General features: G+C 38.5%; 1 protein-coding gene across 1 annotated transcript; it reads right to left on the bottom strand.

Moving 5' to 3' along the window:
* Positions 1–11,414: 11,414 nt before the first annotated feature.
* On the bottom strand, positions 11,415–22,763 carry LOC127137626 (uncharacterized). The gene is made up of 7 exons (XM_051064072.1): positions 22,645–22,763; positions 14,463–15,151; positions 14,187–14,313; positions 13,806–14,084; positions 13,485–13,699; positions 13,341–13,386; positions 11,415–11,837 (listed from the first exon to the last, which is right to left on the bottom strand). The coding sequence occupies exons 2-7, from the start codon at positions 14,966–14,968 to the stop codon at positions 11,415–11,417; spliced, it is 1,596 nt and encodes a 531-aa protein (XP_050920029.1). The 5' UTR covers positions 14,969–15,151; positions 22,645–22,763.
* Positions 22,764–23,264: the final 501 nt, after the last annotated feature.

Below are 23,264 nucleotides of genomic sequence, written 5' to 3'. Positions count from 1 at the left end.
GGTGAGGAATTAGTGATGTGAGTCACTAGGTCTCAAATGAGTGGGACTAGTGAGCTTGGTAGCCGTACCTGGATTTGGTCGGTGAAGTTGAACTATATGTTCACGAATAGTCGGTACCGCATGCATGGAGTCTCATTGCATAATGTATGTATGACGTATAATATGAATGGATGTATTCCAATATTATACGTGTGTTTTGTGTTGGTGTTGAGTATGAATTGAGATTATACGTGTGCTTTATGTTGGTGTTGAGTATGATGTTTGAGTTGATGTGCCGTTACTGAATGTGTGTTATGATTAGGGTGATGAAATGTGTTAAATTACTTAACATTGCATGATACTTTATAATGCTTATTATATCGATTGAGGAACTCACCCTTACAACTATTTTTCAGGTAACAAGCAGTAATTGAGTAGGAGCTAGTGCTTGGAGTCTAGTGTAGTTCCTTAGTGGGTCATGCTCTGGTAGATGTAACATCGGGATGGGATGTTTTAATTGTTTTATAGTTGGTTGTGAACCAGTTTACATGTAATATGCTACATGTTTTGCATGATTGATTTAATCTCTATCTGCTGCGTACTGTGCAAATGCTTTATGTTTTGAATTAATAAAAGAGCATGACAGTTATCATGGTGAATGGTGTGAAGTAATTGTGTGACACCCTTAATTGCACATCTACTCTGATTGATATATGTTGTTATTTTAATTAAATATTTGGGGTATTATAGAAGGGTGTTACATTAGTGGTATCAGAGCATAGTCGGTCGAGTCGAGTCGTAATTATTCTGTTTCCCCTGTACGATATAGGTGTTGTATAACCCTATCAGTACTTATTGTTTTATCTTGTTGGGTTCTCAGAATAGAGATGGCTGGAAGAAGTAGAGACGATGCTGCGATTGCTGAGGCTCTGGGTATGCTAAGCTGGAGTACTTGGGGGAAATCCGAATGTTGTGGGAATGGGAGCTGCTCGTCAACTGAGTGAGTTCCAGAAGAACAATCCTCCAATGTTCAAGGGAGCATACGATCCAGATGGTGCTCAGAAGTGGTTGAAGGAGATCGAGAGGATCTTCCGAGTGACTGAGTGTGCCGATAACCAGAAGGTCAGGTTCGGTACGCATATGCTGTCAGAGGAAGCAGATGATTGGTGGGTTGCTACCCGCACTGAGATGGAAGCTGCCAGGAGTGCTGAGGTCACTTGGGCGATGTTCAGAGAGAGATTTCTGAGGAAGTACCTTCCAGAGGATGTCAGAGGAAGGAGAGAGATAGAGTTCTTAGAATTGAAGCAAGGCAACCGGTCTGTTACTGAGTATGCTGCTAAGTTCACAGAGCTGTCGAAGTATTACACTCCCTATGATGAGGCTACTGGAGAATTTTCAAAATGCGTGAGGTTTGAGAACGGGTTACGTCCCGAGATCAAGCAGGCTATTGGGTATCAGCGGATTAGAGTGTTTTCTAATTTGGTTGACTGTTGCAGAATTTTTGAACAAGATACCAAGGCCAGAACGGAGAGCTATCAGCAGAGGGTTGATAGGAAGGGCAAGAATCAGAATGACCGTGGAAAACCGTATGCAGTTGGCAAAGGTTTTCAGAGATAGAGTGGGATGAAGAGGCCTAGTGGGGGAGACTCTAGTGCCCCTGCTAAGTGTTACAGATGTGGCCAGGCTGGACATCGTGTCCATGAGTGTACCAGTACTGAGAAGAAGTGTTTCAAATGTGGCAAAGGTGGTCACTTGGCTGCAGAGTGCCGGTTGAAGACTGTGACTTGTTTCAACTGTGGAGAGGTGGGTCATATCAGTCCACAGTGTCCTAAGCCGAAGAAAGAGAACCAGTCGGGAGGCAAGGTCTTTGCTTTATCGGGTTCTAAGACTTATGCAGATGATCGTTTGATCCGAGGTACGTGTTATATTAATGGCTTTCCTCTTGTAGCTATTATTGACACAGGTGCGACTCATTCCTTTATATCTTTGGATTATGCTGTGAAACTTAAATTAGAGATATCTGAGATGCATGGAAGTATGGTGATTGATACTCCTGTGAAGGGTTTAGTGACTACTACTTCAGTTTGTTTAAATTGTCCTTTGAGTATTTTTGGTAGAGACTTTGGGATGGACCTAGTGTGTCTTCCACTTGTGCAGATTGATGTTATTCTGGGTATGAACTGGTTGGTGTTTAACCGAGTCTATATCAATTGTTTTGATAAAACTGTGATCTTTCCTGAGATTGAGGAAGGAAAGAGTTTGTTTCTGTCAGCAAGGCAGGTGAATGAGGCAGTAGCAGATGGGGCAGAGTTGTTTATGCTGTTAGCGACTTTGGAGGCTAAAGATAAACCGGTGATTTGCGATCTAGCCGTGGTGTGCGATTTTCCTGATGTGTTTCCGGAAAAGTGAACGAATTACCGCCAGAGCGTGAAGTTGAGTTCTCGATTGATTTGGTACCTGGTACTAGGCCGGTGTCGATGGCTCTGTACCGTATGTCTGCTGTTGAGTTAACTGAATTGAAGAGTCAGTTGGAAGATCTGTTGGATAAGAAATTTATTCGTCTGAGTGTGTCACCGTGGGGTGCACCGGTGTTGTTGGTTAGAAGAAGTTAGTTTTCTTGGTCATGTGATTTCAAGAGGTGGTGTTGCTGTTGATCCTTCTAAGATAGAAGCGGTATCTCAGTGGGAAGCTCCGAAGTCTGTTGCTGAGATTCGAAGTTTCCTTGGTTTGGCTGGTTATTATAGGAAGTTCATTGAGGGATTTTCTAAGTTGGCGTTACCGTTAACGATGTTGACTAGAAAGGGGCAAGCGTTTGTTTGGGACTCAAAATGTGAAGGAGGTTTCCAAGAGTTAAAGAGAAGGTTAACTATTGCTCCTGTTCTGATATTACCAAGTCCGTCAGAACCATTTGAGGTTTACTGTGATGCTTCATTGTTGGGTTTGGGTGGTGTGTTGATGCAGAATAAGCAGGTTGTAGCTTATGCTTCGAGACAACTGAAGGTTCATGAGAGGAACTATCCGACACACGATTTAGAGTTGGAAGCTGTGGTATTTGTTCTGAAGTTATGGAGGCATTACTTGTACGGGTCAAGATTTGAAGTTTTCAGTGACCATAAAAGTTTGAAGTATTTGTTTGATCAGAAAGAGCTGAATATGAGACAGAGGAGATGGTTAGAGTTTCTGAAGGATTATGACTTTGGTTTGAATTACCATCCGGGTAAAGAAAACGTAGTGGCTGATGCATTGAGTCGGAAATCATTGCATATGTCTATGTTAATGGTTAAGGAATTGGATTTAATTGAGCAGTTTAGAGACTTGAGTTTGGTGTGTGAGAGTACTCACAATAGTGTTAAATTGGGAATGTTGAAGTTAACGAGTGGTATTCTGGATGAGATCAGAGAGGGTCAGAAATCCGATGTGCTTTTGGTTGATAAGTTGACTCTAGTGAATCAAGGTCGAGGTGGTGAATTCAGAGTTGATGAGAATGGTGTTTTGAGATTTGGTAATCGGGTGTATTCCGGATGTTACCGAACTTAAGAGGAGTATTCTGGAGGAAGGACATCGTAGTGGCCTGAGTATTCATCCTGGAGCTACGAAGATGTATCATGATTTGAAAAAGTTATTTTGGTGGCCGGGAATGAAAAGAGAAATTGCAAGTTTTGTTTATTCTTGTTTGACTTGTCAGAAGTCAAAGATTGAGCATCAGAAGCCGTCTGGGCTAATGCAACCGTTGGCTATTCCAGAGTGGAAGTGGGATAGTGTCAGTATGGATTTTGTTTCTGGTTTACCGAGAACGATTAAGAATTTTGAAGCTATCTGGGTGATTGTTGATAGATTGACAAAATCGGCTCATTTCATTCCGATCAGAATGGATTATCGGTTAGAGAGATTAGCTGAGTTGTATATTGACAAAATTGTAAGTTTGCATGGTATTCCGTCGAGTATTGTTTCGGACAGAGATCCTAGATTTACATCGAAGTTCTGGGAAGGTTTGCAGAAGGCTTTGGGAACTAAGCTGAGATTGAGTTCTGCATATCATCCGCAGACTGATGGTCAGATTGAGAGGACGATTCAGACACTGGAGGATCTTTTGAGGGCTTGTGTTTTAGAAAAGGGAGCTACTTGGGATTGTTATTTACCTTTGATTGAGTTTACCTACAACAATAGTTTTCATTCGAGCATTGGTATGGCACCGTTTGAAGCTTTGTATGGTAGGAGATGTCGAACACCTTTATGTTGGTATGAGTCCGGTGAGAGTGTTGTGGTTGGACCGGAGATTGTGCAACAAACTACGGAAAAGATTAAGATGATTCAGAAGAAGATGAGGATTGCCCAGAGTCGTCAGAAGAGTTATCACGACAAGAGGAGGAAGTCACTTGAGTTTCAAGAGGGAGATCATGTGTTTCTTCGTGTTACTCCGATAACTGGGGTTGGTCGAGCTTTGAAGTCGAAGAAGTTGACACCTCGATTTATTGGTCCTTATCAGATTTTGGAGAGGATAGGGGAGGTAGCCTATCGTATCGCTTTACCGCCGTCACTTGCGAAATTGCATGAGGTTTTTCATGTGTCTCAGTTGAGGCGGTACATTCCTGATCCGTCGCATGTAGTCCAAATAGATGATGTACAGGTGAGAGATAACCTGACTGTTGAAACATCACCTATGAGGATCGAGGATCGAGAGTTGAAGCAGTTGCGGGGTAAAGAGATTGCTTTGGTAAAGGTAGCTTGGGGAGGACCAGCAGGTGGCAATGTGACTTGGGAACTTGAGAGTCAGATGAAGGAGTCTTATCCGGAGTTATTCGCTTGAGGTATGTTTTCGAGGACGAAAACTCTTTTAGTGGGGGAGAGTTGTAACACCCCGATAAAAATAAGATAATTATTTAATTTAAGTTAATATTATATTTATTAATTTAATTAAATAATTGGAATTATTGGATTATTATTATTATAATTATTGGAATAATAATTATTGGAAAATATATATAAGTTGGAAATAAGAAAAAGAGTCCCATTTGGTAAAGAAAGGGTTTCACGTGAAAAGCAGAGAAGCGGCTGAAAAGAGGAAAAGGGCAAAGAGACAGAGCAAGAGGAAGAAGGTTGGAGAAGAGAAAAGCTTGAAGCTTAAAGATTCGCCGGATTAACTCAGGTAAGGGGGTTTATCGTCGTTTAATGGGTATTATGGGTTAACATGTAATGGGTAGTGATAAGCCATTGATTTGACCCTAATTGGGATGTTGAATGCTGAAAAATGGTGTTGGATAAGTTGTGTTAAAGCTGTAATTGAATCTGTAATTGGATGAGTCTTGATTTTCCGAAAGTGTAGCTTTTTACGGAATTGGAATCGGAGGTCCGGAAGTCCTCCAACGGCGGAAAATGCGGAGAATTCTGCATTCTGCTTCGTGTTAGCGCAGGAACAGCTTTCTGTCTTGCGTTAACCGGTTAACCCAGGGTGTTAACCGGTTAACACTGTTAGGAATTGTGAAGTATTGCTGTTTTGCTTGCGTTAACCGGTTAACCCAGGGCGTTAACCGGTTAACACTGTTGTGATTTGTGAAAATTGTTGTTCTGTTTGCGTTAAACGGTTAACCCAGGGCGTTAACCGGTTAACACTGTTGAGTTTTGCCAGAAAGCGTGTTCTGTGTTGCGTTAACCGGTTAACCCAGGGCGTTAACCGGTTAACACTGTTGGAAATTGGAAAAATTGATATTTTAATATTGTGAACATAATTGGTGATTGGCCTATATCAGTGTGTGATATAGTAGGGATTATTTCTCGTTGTTTTGAGTAGGATAGGTATTAGTAGAGTGTGCTAATACTGTGATTGAATTATTTGGCATGACATGATATGATTATGTGATAAATATGCTGATGATGTGTGAAAATATGCATAATGTTGTGAATGTATATATTATGTATGTAATTGTGGATGGACTGTTTTATGGCTTAGAGTGTGAGCATATGTCCATTGTGGATTGTTGTTGATGTTGCATGCTAGGTGATTTGGCATAGCATAATGTGGCCTTTATGGTGGTAGCTAATTCCCATGGTGAGGAATTAGTGATGTTAGAAATTTTGGACTGTTGTTGATGTTTGCATGCTAGGTGATTAGCGTGCATAGCATGGCCCTTGGGGTGGTAGCTAATTCCCATGGTGAGGAATTAGTGATGTGAGTCACTAGGTCTCAAATGAGTGGGACTAGTGAGCTTGGTAGCCGTACCTGGATTTGGTCGGTGAAGTTGAACTATATGTTCACGAATAGTCGGTACCGCATGCATGGAGTCTCATTGCATAATGTATGTATGACGTATAATATGAATGGATGTATTCCAATATTATACGTGTGTTTTGTGTTGGTGTTGAGTATGAATTGAGATTATACGTGTGCTTTATGTTGGTGTTGAGTATGATGTTTGAGTTGATGTGCCGTTACTGAATGTGTGTTATGATTAGGGTGATGAAATGTGTTAAATTACTTAACATTGCATGATACTTTATAATGCTTATTATATCGATTGAGGAACTCACCCTTACAACTATTTTTCAGGTAACGAGCAGTAATTGAGTAGGAGCTAGTGCTTGGAGTCTAGTGTAGTTCCTTAGTGGGTCATGCTCTGGTAGATGTAACATCGGGATGGGATGTTTTAATTGTTTTATAGTTGGTTGTGAACCAGTTTACATGTAATATGCTACATGTTTTGCATGATTGATTTAATCTCTATCCGCTGCGTATTGTGCAAATGCTTTATGTTTTGAATTAATAAAAGAGCATGACAGTTATCATGGTGAATGGTGTGAAGTAATTGTGTGACACCCTTAATTGCACATCTACTCTGATTGATATATGTTGTTATTTTAAGTAAATATTTGGGGTATTTTAGAAGGGTGTTACAGAATTCACGTAAAAAAATTCATGATCATTGGATTCATTTCTGTTTTAATGTGGATTTTCTATGTTTGATATCCAATTGTGATCACTTTGTTTGTCTTTGCCTTATCTTGTTCATATGATGGCTTTGTCCTTTGATTTGGCTTTGGTCCTTTTTAGGACATGTTCTTGTTGGATTGAATGTGCTTCATGTGAAGTTTTGACTTCTGTTTTGGTTGTTTGCTTTGCCTTTGACCCTAGTCTTTGCACTAGTGGTTTGTACTCACCAATTGTGTTTGTGTTTCAGGTATCTAGCACTAATGGTTGGTTTGCTCATCATTTGAGATGTCATTTGCTTTGTTCACTAACTCTTGTTGTGTTGTAGGTCCATTGGTGTGATGGACTCACTTGAGTGATTGCATTCATGACTTGCATTGTGTACATAATGGAAAGTCCTTTTGTTGTCTGTTTTGGTTTGTCTGAATACAATATTGACTGGTTAGCTTTTGTACAGGTACATTAGCCGCTTCTAGCTTGCTTTTGCTTTGCTTTGGAGTGTGGCTAGTACACCAGTGAGGTAGTTTAGCCTTCTAACTCCATGTAGTCTGGAAGCCCTGTCTTTTTTTGGCAGGCGTTTGGCTGGAGTCCTCCTTAAGAGGCAATGACTGTGTTTGTTTATGTTTGTGCCAAAGACCTCCTTGTCGAGGCATGTTACTTGTTAAGTCCTCCTAAGTGAAGAGGCAATTGACAGAGAGAAGGGACTAGTAGCCAGTTCCATGTTAGTCGTTGAGTCGTTCATTATGCTCGCACTACGTGCTAACGCTCTTGAACCTAACCCAAGATCCTTGTATAGAGTCGGTCAAGTGGAATAGGGTCCCTCATTCTGGACCCCCACGCTTTCATTGATTCAAGCTCACCCAGGCCAGGGTTAAGAGCTATGGGGTCTAACCCTCATTACCTTTCATCTGCTCACCCTGACGGTCAATGTCAGTGGTTAAGAGCTTCAGACACCCATACAGTTTTGGCTTGTTTGTCGAGGTTGATATGACCCCTTGACTAAAGCCCGACCATTTGTCTGAGCCTCTTGTTTGTATATAGAGTGTGATGATTGCTTTTGATGTGTTTATCTGCTTTTCACTTCTTATCTCCTGTTCTGTAGGAGTCGTATGATCAACTTTCTAGGAAGTTGAACCTACATAGAGATAGACTTGAGTTGACTCACTGCCTGTGTGAGTCACACTCTTGTTAGAGACCTCAACCTAGGGTTATAATTTTTATGACGACTATTAGGCTCGAGTCAGTCTCCCTTTTAGTTCGTTATTCCCTTGGTCTCTGGTTAGGAGAATTTCTCCCCTGTTAAGGGGAACTACGTCGCTCTGATCCTCATACCAGATGAGGTACGTAGGCAGGAGATCGTGCGAGATCTCTCCGGGCACCCTTTTTCTTTTTTTGCGTGTGTTTTGCTTGACAACTATTAGGTCCGAGTTCCAGACTCCCTATTAGTTGGTGTGTTCAACCCTTTTGTTTCTTTTGACGTTTCAGCGTCTCTCTTTGTGTTGGTGTGATAACTATTAGGTCCGAGTTCCAGACTCCCTATTAGCTTGTTGATCTGATAACCTTCTTCTTTTGGTGTGTGTTTGGAGTCGGATGTAAGATCAGCTATTGGCATTCTGTTTCGTGTTGTCGTTTGTTTGTTCGAAGTTGGACGTAAGACCATTGATCGGCATTCCGTTTCCTTGTTGGCGTTTGTTTGTTAGGAGTTGGATATAAGACCATTGATTGGCATTCCGTTTCCTGTTGTGTGTTTCTTTTGACGTCTCAGCGTCTCCTTTCAGTGTTTTGTTTTGGCGTGCGTTAGCCAAGCTACGAGTGCTCTGATTCTTACTCTGGTTAGAGAAGATACGTATGCATAGGATGCGATGTCCTAGCGAGCATGTTCCCCATTTCCCCGAACTACGTTGACTCTGATGTTTGTTTCTGACAAACTACGTAGGCCCAGGATGCGACATCATGCCGAGTCCCCTTCCTCCGTTTCTTTCATCTGTTGCTTATTCTAGTGTGTGTGCATTCTTTGAGCAGTTTGTTAGTAACCTTATTCTATTCTTTTGAGTGTGGATCCCGTCGAGTACGGCGGACGTGAGGGGTGCTAATACCTTCCCCTTGCGTAACCGACTCCCGTACCTTACCATCTCTGGTCGTAAGACCATTCCTTTCCCTTTTTCAGGTTTACTTCGAGCGTTTCCTTTCCCTCCTTTGGGATAAATAACGCACGGTGGCGGCTCTGTGTTTTTTCCCGCCGGTTGTTTTTCGCGATGCGATAGCTGGCGACTCTACTGGGGAGTATAAGAAGTTAACCTCTTGCTGGTCCATCTTCCCTAAGAGAGTCAATCCTAGCGCTCTCTAGGATAGTTTGGGTTGCTTGTGGTGCTTTATTTATTGCATTTGTGATTATTATACTATGACTGTATATATTTGCATATATGTTTGCATGCATCATATTATCACTGTGCTGGATTTTGTACAGGTTGGTTCCTCTAATTTGGGGTGGGTGTTTTGAGTGGGGCTAAAACCCAGGCCCGAGTATACACCTAGGATTAGCGTGGTCTCATGTTTCCTCACATGTTGGATCAACATGTTGTTTCGATGTGACATACCACAAGCCGGACGAGGTTCATCTGAGGGAGCTCTTCCAGGTGGAGTAGTCCATTTTGGTTGGGTTACCTCTTTTGAGTTGTTGACTTCGATGACCGTTCTTTCCCGGATCTTTGGTTTAGATGATCTTATGAGAGCTGCAACGGCACACCCGAAAGGGCAAACCCGTTGAGTATCTTGTCCGATTGTTGAGACCATTATCCGCCTTAGGATGACCTTATAGAATTCACCTATGAGGGGAGGGTTTGATTCCTACAGATGCATGTTCTGATGGTGACTTTTGGTTCAGTTGGATTATGGATATTTATTGTTGAGACTTCGGAGTTCTGTCTGTGGTATTTATCAGGGGGGATCCGTTTATTTCAGGATTCCCTGGGTTGGTACAGATGATCATGTTGTTATCAGATCAGTGACTTTTCAGTGGTGATGGTGGTATATCCTTCCGTTCAATTTATTTCGGAACTCCCGAGTTGGATTTATGGTTACTCAGTCCCTTAGATGGTTGTGATTCGTTCAGAGACCAGGGCTTCCGTACAGTGGATGTTCAGATGACTTGGAGGATGGCACAGTGCATTGCATTCATGCATCAGCATCATTCCCATTTTGCATTTATCCGCATCTAACTCATGTTTATCCATATGCAGGGGACATTCTTGATTGAGATCCTGGTTGAGAGACATTCTTGTTCCAGATATGAGGGCCGGCCTAAAAGATGATGTTGTTTATAGTTTCTTCGACCCAGAGATTGGTGTGCTGAAAGAGATGATAGCATTGATTACACCTGACCGTGTGGGGATGTTCCGTGAGACTCATGGTGGTATTCTGAAGATGGTTTTCAGGCTTACAGATGGGGATAGGAGCGCCATCCATACTTTTCTCCAGTTTTATGATCCTGGCTTGAGATGCTTTGTTTACCCGGATTACTTGTTGGGACCTCTGATGGAGGACTATTCCGGTATCCTGGGTATTCAGATCAGAGATCAGATTCCTTTTTATGTCACTAAAGAAGAACCTGATGTTGGTGAGATATCTCGTGCTCTTTATTTGAGCCCCGAAGTGATTAAGGGAGGTTTGAAGGAGAAGGGAAATTTGCCCGGTTTTCATCTGAGTTTCTTGGAGGCTAAAGCCAAGGAGCATGCTGTTTTGGGTAATTCACTACTAGAAAAACTGTTTTTAGCGTCGGCCATTTACAGACGCTAACGGTGAAAAAACAGACACTAATATGTGGTTAGCGTCGGTTTAGCGTCGGTGTCGGGCCTTGAATAAAAGTTGCGAAGCTACTGTGTAACGTCGGCTAAAGATACACCGACGCTACGTAGCCTCGGGGAGACGGAGGCTAAAGCGGACACTAATGGAACCGACGCTATGTTGTTTCAAAACCATGAAAAGTCAATATTATGTTTAGCGTTGGCCGGTCCGACTCTAAAGTCACCAAAAAAAGTCAACAGATAGCGTCCGTGTCACCGACACTAAAGTCAACATAGAAAAGTCTATACTAATATTTAGCCTTGCATAAAGCGGACACTAATGGAACCGACGCTATGTTGTTTCAAAACCATGAAAAGTCAATATTATGTTTAGCGTTGGCCGGTCCGACTCTAAAGTCAACAAAAAAAGTCAACAGATAGCGTCCGTGTCACCGACACTAAAGTCAACATAGAAAAGTCTATACTAATATTTAGCCTTGCATACACCGACTCTAAAGTCAACAAAAAAGGACAATAACGGGTTGCAACATGACAACCTCACTCGAACAAATTTTTTCAATCCACAATATCATATTTATGGTAAAACATTTGGAAACAATTTTAAACATTCGTGAAAGTAACTACAAAAGTTCTACCCACATTAACTTTCAAAAAACATACACAAAAAGTAATCACATCCGAGATTAATTCGTTCTACTAAAAGTACAAGATCAATCTTCATCTAATGATTGATCATCCAAATCGTCATCATAATGATGAGAATGTGATACAAAAGTTGAAGTGTCAAATTTCTTCATCATAAATTCCTTCCAAGCATTCATCTCCCTCTCCATCCTTTGTGCAGTCTCGGTAGCAGCTTTTGCAGCCTCGGTAGCAGCTCGCATTGCTTCGTTAGCCTCTTGTAATTGGGTCGTTGCAGCCTCGGCAATTTGTTCAGCTCTAATTCTAGCTGCTCTTTCAGCTTCTAATGACATCCCAAACATAGAGTGTTGAGGAGTTTGAGATTGTTGGGTAAAACTTTTTGATCCACGTTTTAGATTAATAGCTAAATCTGCAGCGCCATAAACCCGACCACGGTTACGGCCCCCAGCAGCCTCTGTCCATAGCTGATTTACACGCTCTCCATCTAACACCTGAACAACCTCTCAATTCCCTTCTTCAGTTGGCTGAAGTTCTGCATCAAACTTCTCTTTAAAAGTCTTCTGCATAACAAAACATTATAATGCTAAGTTAGTGCTCTGTTAAGAATTTAGAGATGATATGTTGGTTAGAAGTTAGTGCTCTGTTAAGAATTGTTAGAATTTGTTAAATGTTGTTAAAAGGTTGAATCAGTTAACTATTTATAATGCTAAGTTTGTTTGAGTTACATAGTTAGTAATAGTTAGTTTCCTAATTGATTTTTCAACCTGCGTTTCAATTTCATAAAAAACTGCAGCAACAACAACTTAACCAAATTTGTTCAATCACATTCATTTCCTAATTGATTCAATAACTTCGTAATTCAGTAAAATGCCAACAGTAATAACCATCCTATTTAATATTCAAATAAGTGTGACAATAATGCATAATCAATTAACAGTAGGTTTTCATAAATCATGAATCAAATCAATTTGCACCACAAGATTGCTAGCATTTTCATGTGACTGAACCAATTAAGCTAGTTTCCATTTGATCAAAATCGACTTAGTAAACTCATGCATCTAGAAGGTAATATATGTGACAGAATTTCATTTTCAATGGAATCGATTCCCTAGCAGAATTCAACTTGTCCAAACATCTAACAAATTAACTCTAACCGAATTAACATTCCAACTGTCATCTAACAGAAGTTATAATTAATTGCATTTTAACAACTCTTTCCTAACTTCACTCACAGTGTAACAAGCAAACAAAAAAACTAATAAAAAATATTACTAACTATGCTCCTTGTTGATTAATAGAACGAATTATCACAAAAGTTAGAGTTAGTTTACATGGATAGAGTTAGCAGTTTTGAAACTCTATTAGAATTATATACCAACCTTAATTGGACTGCAAGTAAAAAAAATAGTTCGAATTAGTGGTTAGCATATGGTTAATTGAATGTTTGATTTCTGTTAGTGTTAGGAGTTTTTTTTTTGCAGAGGTGCAAGCATTTTGAAATTGGTGGTGATAAGAAGGGAAAGGGAACATCTCTGTTTTAGGTGGTGGATTAGAATTTTACAGTATAACTGTGTTTTTCTATTGTTCAAATCCCTGTCTTTTTGATTTTGCAGTTGTTGTTTGAGATTTTTGTTCGGATATTTCTAATGGATTTATTACTTTTCTTAAATTTATGCCATTTGCCTGTTTTTTCGTTTTATTTTACTGTTATATTGTTTAATTGGAAGCCTAGTTTATCATTAGTTTTATTATGCTCTCACCAAATCATCTCTCTTTAATTAATGGATGTTGTATTATGAAAAACCAGTAACATAATGTGTATATGGAATCGTATGATGTACTATTCATTTTCATTCAGATAAATAGTTGGATATATTAAAAGGTGTTCTAATGAGTAATCACACTTCTGTTTTTGACTTGAATCAATGATATCTATACTTGTTGCAGCAAATATTTGTTAGTGTTAGGACTGCAAGTAAAACTGATATCTATACTTGTTGCAGCAAATATTTGTTAGTGTTAGGACTGTTAGTGTTAGGACTGCAAGTAAAACAAATATCAAATAGCACAGCAAACTGATTGCAGGAATTTCAAACTGATAGTTAAACATAGGACTTGTGCTATTATATCTAACTTACATTAGACTATAAAAATGGATAACTAGATCCTTTTTGGAGAGTTTAATTTGAATAAGTCTGCTTCTGAAAGCATGGATGCAAATATTGATGCAGTAAAATTTACGAGAACTTACATAAGTAGATGCAGCACGACTGTCAACCCATTCACCATTTTTCCTCTTGTGTGTTTTTAAAAATAACTCATCGGGACGCAGATCCCTTTGAAGTTCACGTGACTACAAAAATCAAATAATCCAATAATCAATACAGAATACGAGTAAAACTGTCAAGATATAAAGAATCTTCATAATAATAATAATTTGTTAGGATTTTATTACTTACAAGTTGAAGTGCAACATCAATATGAGCCTTACGGCCTGTGGTGTGGACTGCTCCGCCTCTTGCGGAAGCTCGATTGGTCTTGTTTTGAGAAGACACAGCCAAAAACTCGGTCTTTTTCCAATAAGTTTGAAGTTCAACCCAAGCATCATCACCAATCCATGAAGGTCGAGTCCCTTTTCTCCTCGCCTTCCCCAACATGTCGTTTAATCGTTTTCTTCCTTTTTTTTCAAATGCACTATAGACAAATGCATGATCGAAAGGATCCCACGAAACCTTCTCCTAAAAATAATTAAAATCACATAATTAATATTAATAACCAATTAGTTACTTTTTTAAATATAATTTGATCAACTTAAGTGACAAAAGTCAATAAATACTTACTCCAAACAACTTAAACCAATCAGCTTTCGTATCAGGATCGAGTGCAGACCAATGATGTATAGGTTTATAAAATTGTTTGCGTATCGCATAATTAATGGCACCAACAACTTCTTTGGCAGGAACTAGCCTACAAAATACAATAATAAAACTACTAAATTATTAAGAATCATATGGATAGTAATATTCTCAACTTTCTTAACAGGTTATATATATTTTAGACAAAATACAATAATAAAACTACTAAATTATTAAATTATGAGAATATATATGACTTACCCAGTACCAGATGGTTTTATAATAACTTTCCCATTCTCATCTATTGGTGGCACAAGAGGGGTAATAGTTTCTTGACCCACCGCCTCATCCTCATCAGCATCCACATCTTCCTCCTCTGCCAAATTTGAAGGGCTAGCCATTGTTTGAAGGTTTATACTTTGAGGGCCAGCCATTGTTTGATGGCTTAAAGTTGGAGTAGGCATAAAACTGAATTTCTCAGAGGTAGTGGCATGAACAGGTACTACAGTTGGAGCTGGTGTTGGCATCGACGATGCAGCCTGCACAGACGATGCTGCCTGAGCTGGTGTTGGCATCGACGATGCAGCCTGCACAGACGATGCTGCCTGAGCTGGTGTTGGCATCAACGATGCAGCCTGCACACACGATTTTTTAGAAGCTGATGTTGGCATTGATGATGCAACCTGCACGGACGATGCTTCCTGAGCTGGTGTTGGCATCGACGATGCAGCCTGCACAGATGATTTTTTCGAAGCTGATGTCGGCATCGACGATGCAACCTACACGGACGGTGCTGCCTGAGCTGGTGTTGGTGCCGATGATGCATCCTGCATAGACAATGTTGTTTGAGCAGGTTTCCTAACGATATGCTTCTTGTTAATTATGCGATTTCGTTCTTCTTGAAGTTTTCCTGGTGCTAATACCTTAGCTTTTCCACCTCTTTTAGTCATCTGTTGTCATAAAAATAAAAGGATTAGTCAGTCTCACACTCTTAACAGTATCATAACATTATCAAATGCAGTTTCTGATAAAATTAAAAGTAAAAGAAAAGATGTGGCGAGTATAATATTAAATTAATTTTAGTTCAACAAATGCATAGTAAAGTCACTGCAAATTATTTCATCAATTGTGAAAGCATCACTTCTGAAAACAACAAAAAGCACACATCCTGCAAAATATCTTGGGTATGTGCATAGAACTACATAGAAGATACCATAGACATTTTGGAAGATGCAACAAAGGAGCGTGAAAACTATCATGTTGGAAAGAATGCATAAGATACATTTACACAACAGTGGATATGATAATATAAAATAATTCCTCGCAAATGTAATTTAACAGTCTATACTTGGCAGCATCAAGTTACAATGATATATCAAAATGAAAAGTTTAGTACGATATCCTACCTGCATCTGATTGAAGGAAAAGGTTGCAAAGTGGGAAACAGAAATGCAACCGAAAAAGGACAAATAGAAAGTACTCACAAGTCATCAGAAAATCAATTAATCAAGGAAATCTACAATGTTCAAATATTCCATTATAGAAACCCTGTAATCATATCATACATACCAGTATTTTCAGGTTCACCAATATCAAAAAAAGTGTTGAGTAATTCAAGGATGCAAATATCTGCCTAAGCATCAAGTAATTCAAGGATATTAGAAATGGAGCCATTTCAAATACAAAGGAATGCTGCTAACAAAGGAGGGGTAAACAAAGAAAAAGTTCTCTACAGGGAAAAGATAAATGCACAGCGACTTAATTTATCTTCATCAATGCCCTCTATCTGCTTCACTAGTAGAGCAATCAAAAATCTCTTCAAACACATCTAATTGTGACATGTCACGCAAACAAGATATTGCTTCAATTTCTACATTGGGTAGCGCCGGTAACATCCCATCAGATTGATAAGGTACTTCATCCTCTATGTTGTCAATCTCTACGCGACCCCTTGGTTTTGTGGTGATTGCCGCACACCATCCACGCATATCTCTACACATTTCTGGATATGGGACATAATACACTTGTCTTGCATTTTGCGCAAGGATGAAAGGATCATAAGGACGATAACGTTTATCCATCTTAATATCCACAGTTTTATATTGTGGGTGAACCTTTGTGCCCGTATTCCTTGTTGGATCAAACCATTCACAATAAAAAACTGGAATCTTATGCTTCAGACCAAAGTAATCTAGCTCAAAGATATGTTTGATTATTCCATAAAAATCAGTATTTCCTCCTTCTGCAAGACCTTTCACGTGCACACCACAATTGCTAGTTTTTCTACCTTTGCTCCATTCTTCAGTATGAAACTTGTACCCATTGATAAAATACATGTTCCATGATATGGCCATTGATGCAGGACTGCGAGACAAGGCAATTATATCTTGGTTAGTAACTCCATTTGTCTCCTCATTTACATATTTCTTCAGCCATATGGGAAACTCTATATGTATGCGCCCAGATGAATCTTCTATATCTAGAGAGTGGTTCTCTAAGAATATGCTGAAATAAATCACACGATTCATAAGTAAATATCTATTATGATATGCATCAATAATTTGATTGAATATATTATGATGCACACTTACTCAAGATATGGTTTAACCTCATCACAATTTATCAAGACATGCACATGTGAAGACTTCCATTCCTTATCAGATAGAAAATATTTTCGTGACTTCCCACTTGGTCGACCGCCACTTTGTAGAATGGACATTGTAGGTAGAATGTCATCATTGTCTAAATGAGGTTTGTTACTAAGATTTATGGTTGGAAACAAACGGAAAGAGTTGAAATAATGAGAGCAAAAGTAATTTGTCTCGCGATGTATATAATCACTGCATATGGAACCTTCAACTCTAGCCTTATTTGTCACTGCCCTCTTTGAGACTCCCATAAATCTGCACATTCAATCATTCCACGTTTATTAATTTATGATAAACATGCAATAACTTAATAAAATCAACCACAACAATTACCTTTCGAATGGATACATCCATCGGTACTGTACTGGACCACCTAGAATTGCTTCTTTGGCAAGATGGATTGGAAGATGCTCCATTGAGTCAAAGAAACCTGGTGGAAAAATCCTTTCCATCTTGCATATGATAATTGGAATATTCTCATCCAACTTAATTAAGTCGTCCATCCTCAATGTATTGCAACAAAGATCTTTAAAGAATCGACTTAGCTCAGTTAATGGTTTCCAAACCAAATCTGGTAATGAACGGAATGCAATTGGGAGTAAACATTCCATGAAAACATGACAATCATGGCTCTTCATCCCATGCACCGTACCCTTTTCTACATTGGCACACCTACTGAGGTTTGAAGCATAGCCATCTGGCATTCTCAATTCCTTAAGCCATTTACAAACCAACTTGGCTTCAGATTTGGTTAGAGTGTAACTAGCCTTTGGTTTACCATTCTTTCCGTTTTCTAAGGGTTGGAGCTCCAAGTCCCCGCGAAAGCATAATTTAGCCAAGTCTTCTCTTGCCTTTTCATTATCCTTTGTTTTATCCTTAACATTCATGACAGTATTAAATATATTATCGAAGACGTTTTTTTCTATGTGCATCACATCGAGGTTATGCCTTAACAAATTATCCTTCCAATATGGGAGATCCCAAAAAATACTTCGCTTTTTCCAATTGTGATCCACTCCATACCCTTCGAATTCTTTCCATTTCGCCTCCCATCCAATTTCAGTAACTTTTGGAAAATTACTTATTACCGCCCATATATCTTTCCCTGTGGAAATGGGAGGTGGCTAATTGGTCACAACCCTATTTTTTAGGAAACTTCTTTTACTCCTTCTGAAGGAGTGATTAAATGGCAAGAAACGACGATGACAGTCAAACCAGGAATTCTTATGGCCACTTTTCAAGGTGAAAGCATCAGTGTGTTCCATACAATGAGGGCATGCCAATTTACCTTGTGTTCCCCATCCAGATAACATACCATAGGCTGGAAAATCATTAATTGTCCACATCAAGCAGGCTTTCATGATGAAGTTTTGTTTTGTAGATATATCATAGGTCAATATTCCATTGGACCACAATCGATGTAGATCATCAATCAATGGTTGCAAGTAGACATCTATCTTTAATTTAGGGTTTTTAGGTCCGGGTATGAGGCATGCCAAAAACAAGTATGGTTTGGTCATGCACATTTCAGGGGGGAGATTATACGGAGTAACTATTATTGGCCAACATGAGTATGGAGAAGCAGACGCTTGAATGTAAGGAGTAAAACCATCTGAACACAGACCCAACCTTACATTTTTGGGTTCCCTAGAAAAGTCAGGATATACACTATCAAAATGTTTCCATGCTTTTCCATCTGACGGGTGGCGAAGGATGTTGGAACTATTTTTGTTCATGTGATGCCATCTCATTTCACTTGCCGACTCAGTTGATGCATACAATCTTTGTAATCTGGGAATGATTGGGAAGTAGAACATTCTCTTCACTGGGATATCTTTGTACTTTCCCATGCCAGTCTTGCGAGGAATGAACCTAGGAGCATTACAAAATTTGCACTCTGATAGATTGCTATCATCCTTGTAATATAACATACAACCATTCTTACAACAATCAATCTTCTCAACCTTTAGCCCTAACTTAGATACCAACTGTGTTGCTTGGTAATAGTTATCGGGCAAGCATTTTTGAACTGGACATACACTTTTAAGCATTTGTGCAACAAAATCTAAACCTTTTTGTGGTACATGCCAATTAGACCTAATTTCAAGAAGTTGAGTAGATATTGATAATATTGATTGGGTAGCTCCCTCATAAATGGGCTTGTTGAAAGATATCAACTTGTCATAAAATCGTTTGGCATCTTCGTTGGGAAACTCATCCTCCGTATATTCCTCAACTTCTATGTTATCATTCACGTGAGAGAATACTCCATAAGGCCTAAAAGCATCATACACCATCTGATTCATTGCCTCAATTTGGTCATCATGATGCACATGCTCACTACTATTTGAATCATTCCTTGTATTAACATTGAGCTCTACTTCTCCATGTTGAGTCCAAATCCAATAGTCTGGTTAAAATCCATCTCGATACAAGTGAAGTCTAACATTAGTTGGTGTTCTTATCTTGAGACACTTGCAATTTATACACGGACACCTTATCCCTCCCTCAGATTTACAAATAGGTTGTTTCAAAGCCCTCTTTACGAAGTCTTTAACCCCGCGAACATACTCTTCTTTCAATCCGTGTCTATTGGAATATACTCTATCGTACATCCAAGTACGATCCATTTTCTATAAGGCAAACAATTAACTCGTCAACCACTGAAAATTAAAACATATATTAGACAAAAATGAATGGCTGATAAGTTCCTAATGGGTATTAGGAGAAAATCAGATAACTTCCTAATGGGTATTAGGAGAGAATAGAATACATGCATTCCAAGGGATTTTTATTTTATTTTCAGTGGTTCAAAAATTAAACATGACGAACATACCAAATTTTAATACTATTGTACATTATTATTTCAGACCGTAAACAAAATTGCTGCACAGATTTATAAATCTATTAAACTGCTGTATATTTTAACAAATCCAATAAGCTATTGTACTCACTTCCTGAAATCTAACTAAAACAATGTAAGCCTTAATTCTTAGTTTATTTTTTAATGTAAACCGAACCAAAACTACATGTTAATGGAAATAACTAACAACTTGCAGTATGTAGTCACTATATAGACTGTCATGTACAGTAGTACCAAATTATTACCATGCCAACACAAATCAACATACAAACCAAAACAAAACTTCTACCTACAAACATACGCAACCAAAACGCATAAGCTAGCCGATACACAAAGCAACCGCCTCGAAACCAGAAAAAAAAACACAACACTGGGACAGTGATCACAACAACAGAATAGAACTTAATTCGAAATATAAACAAAATCTATGCGAATCAAATGCCACAAAGGTGAAAGGTTATATCCCGATGCTAGAATTTCATTTACAACATAACCAATTCGCAATCCAAGGGAAACCGAAAAGAGAAAAACACAACATAGCCAATGCGTGTTCGAAATCAAAATAAAGTTCAAAAATTTGTAGGGTTCACAATTCCACGAATTCGCGATATAGGGTTCGAAGAGGTTAGAATGGTGATTTATGTTAGAACGTTCGAGGAAGCCGCAAAGTTATGAGAGAGTGAGGTTATAGTCATTTTTCAATTCTGTTTTCCTAACTAATTAACTCTCACAATTTTCACTTAACCGAAATTTAACAAACATTAACAGTCATAACAGAATTCAAAACAACCTACTAACTGATAGCAGACTTAACTCAAGTAAGAAATCTAACAGAAACTTAACTCCATCCTAACAGAAATTCAGTAATCACCAAACAGTTCGCTAATAGCAGTCCACAATAAAAGCATATCATGGTTTCATTTAAGTCATAACAACTCAACATTAACATTAACAGAAGCAAACTATTAGACTTTCAACAATAGTTCACAGCTGACATTACTAATAAGTAATAACACATTCAACTAATTAATTTCCTAACACTTAATTAGCTAAGAAGTTCATAACAGAAACTGTGCAGCAATTTTGTTTCTGTTAGAGGTTATTAGTTAGTTAGGATCTGTTATGAGAAGTTATAAAATCTGTTAGAGGTGGATTTGGTGAGTGAAATGTTTAACTCAAATTCTGTTTTGAAATTAAATTCCATTGTAAATTCAGTTAGTTTAGAAATTCAAAAGTTAGTTGAATCGAAATTGAGATTTAAGTGGAATGTAACTGAAATGAAAATTGTAAAATTTTCCCTCCTTGTTTTATGTGAATGTAGTTATGCAGGTTAATTTCAGTTAGTAAAAAAAGACTGTGAGGATGTTAATTTGTTAAAATTCCTGTTAGGACACTAAGAAACAGTTAAGTGGAAATTTGGAACTGTTATTGAAATGATTGGGTTAGTGACTTCCTGTTATTAAAAAATTATTAGTAATTATTCTCCCTGTTAGTCTATGTTTGTTTTTTTATTTGTTAATTTGCTTATGTGAAATGCTTGAAATTCCGGTTATATTGTCGTTAAAAGCTTGTCAATGTATGATGCGGCATGTTAATTAGCAAGTCAGTTAGAATACACTTGGATTTCTTGTACATTTCCGTTAAAACCACTGTAATTGAATTTTGGTATTAGTAATATTAATTCAGTTAGTTCCTATTGGTTTCTCCACAGGTTTGTAAACCACACTGACTTATTGTTATTTTCGTATGAATGTCAATGAGACGCACGGTTTTGAAAGCATCCCACTTTCACTAATAACTAACTTTGTTAATAGAAACTGAACCTCACTAACCAACTTCTAACTTCCAGGTTTCTTCAACAACCGCTCCGAAAATAACAAACTTCAAAACTCCTCTTCCCAACCTATAACAGAACTGAACCTTCACTCTTCACAACTAACGGAACCAACTAACAGAACCATCATTCTCTCATGACCAAAATCAACTAACCGAATTTCACAACAAATTCTAAACCGTTACCTAACAACTTTTCCCAACAAACTTCTCAAGCAAATCACCTGCAAACAGAATTGAAAAATGACTATAACCTCACTCTCTCATAACTTTGCGGCTTCTTCGAACGTTCTAACATAAATCACCATTCTAACCTCTTCGAACCCTATATCGCGAATTCGTGGAATGCACAACAGGACAACAACACAAGACAGAACAAAGGACCACTTCTCAATTGCAGTCACTAGAAGCAAGCAAAGCACTAACTAAGACACATCAACAACAGTTAGAAAACAAGCACTAATAATCAGGTCACAACAGCCAGATAATCAAGAACAGGATAATTCAAGAAGCAGATAATTCAGTTATGGAATGCAGGCACAGCAGATAATTCAAGAAGCACAACAGCCAAATCAGGTGGCACAATGAAAACATCACCTTCAGCCTGAAGCAAGGAAGGCTCAACAGCAAATATCTCATCAAGAACAGGACAATCTAGAGCATTAGAGGACATACATCAAGCAACAAAAGGGAAACTAAACTACAGATATGAGTTCATCTATAAAGCACTCAAGCAGCCGCATCATCAATACACAATGCAACAACTGGAAATTACTCGGAGGCAACATCATCAAGAGAACCACATGAAGGACATTCAAGATAAGAGGAAGGATGAAAACATGCATCAATATCATCAACATACCAGAAACCTTGGTTCCACAAAAACAAATCTAAACCAGCATAAACTTTTTCAGCTCTTTTAGTTTGACCCCATAAGAAATAATTAAGCAGAACTTAGGAAATTCCATAGCCTCCTCATAACCACAAAATCAATTCATAAATAATTCTCAACCTTGAGAAATACTAACTGATGCAAACACTAACTATTGCAAACACTAACAGTTCAGTCTGGTTCCAAATTAACATAGGGATGACTAACCTTGAGAAAGAGTTGTCTTTGCAAAATCCCGGATGATATAGTGCTTCGGTTCCAAATTAACTTGCATTCAACAGCTGCTTACTGCCTCCACTAAGTAAGATGAGCATTCTTGAAAACCTACATTCAGAAAACCAATTAGCAAATAATTTGATTTTTGTAGTTTCAGACTTAAAGGAGACTTTAAACATATTTGGAAACAATACTAAACTTGCAAAGAAAAGTTGATTCCAGCATCCACAAAGTCGATAGTTCTGGAAAACCTACATTCAGAAAACATAAAACATATGACTATCTCATACTCATTAAACCAAAACTCCATGGAAATCACTTGAGATGAATATGCATTACCTTTGATGATTCAGAAACCCTTTAACGAGGGATTTTAAATTAGGGATTCTTCAATGGATTCACGGATTAGGGATTCACGAATCGGTTCACGAAATTGGGAAAAAACGGATTCACGATTTAGCATGGAATTAGGGTTTTCGTGTTGTGAAATGAAATGGAGGGAGAGTGAAAAATGACGAGCGAAAAGGAAAGAGGGAAATAAGCTGTCGCGCAATTTTTGGTCAGAAATAGAAAATTCCATAGCGTCCGCCAAGCGGACTCTAATTAATAAA

This window comes from Lathyrus oleraceus, chromosome 4, assembly GCF_024323335.1.
Source record: "Lathyrus oleraceus cultivar Zhongwan6 chromosome 4, CAAS_Psat_ZW6_1.0, whole genome shotgun sequence".
NCBI lineage: Eukaryota > Viridiplantae > Streptophyta > Magnoliopsida > Fabales > Fabaceae > Lathyrus > Lathyrus oleraceus.
This window is presented reverse-complemented; position numbering and strand designations above follow the sequence as displayed.

Bases quoted from the DNA above. Each gene is read 5' to 3' on its own strand.
- LOC127137626 (XM_051064072.1), bottom strand. From the start codon at position 14,968: ATGCCGACATCAGCTTCGAAAAAATCATCTGTGCAGGCTGCATCGTCG. The intron at 14,314-14,462 runs GTAAGTCATATA...TGTATTTTGTAG, and splicing joins ATAAAACCATCTGGTACTGG to GCTAGTTCCTGCCAAAGAAG. The intron at 13,700-13,805 runs GTAAGTAATAAA...TGATTTTTGTAG, and splicing joins TTGATGTTGCACTTCAACTT to TCACGTGAACTTCAAAGGGA.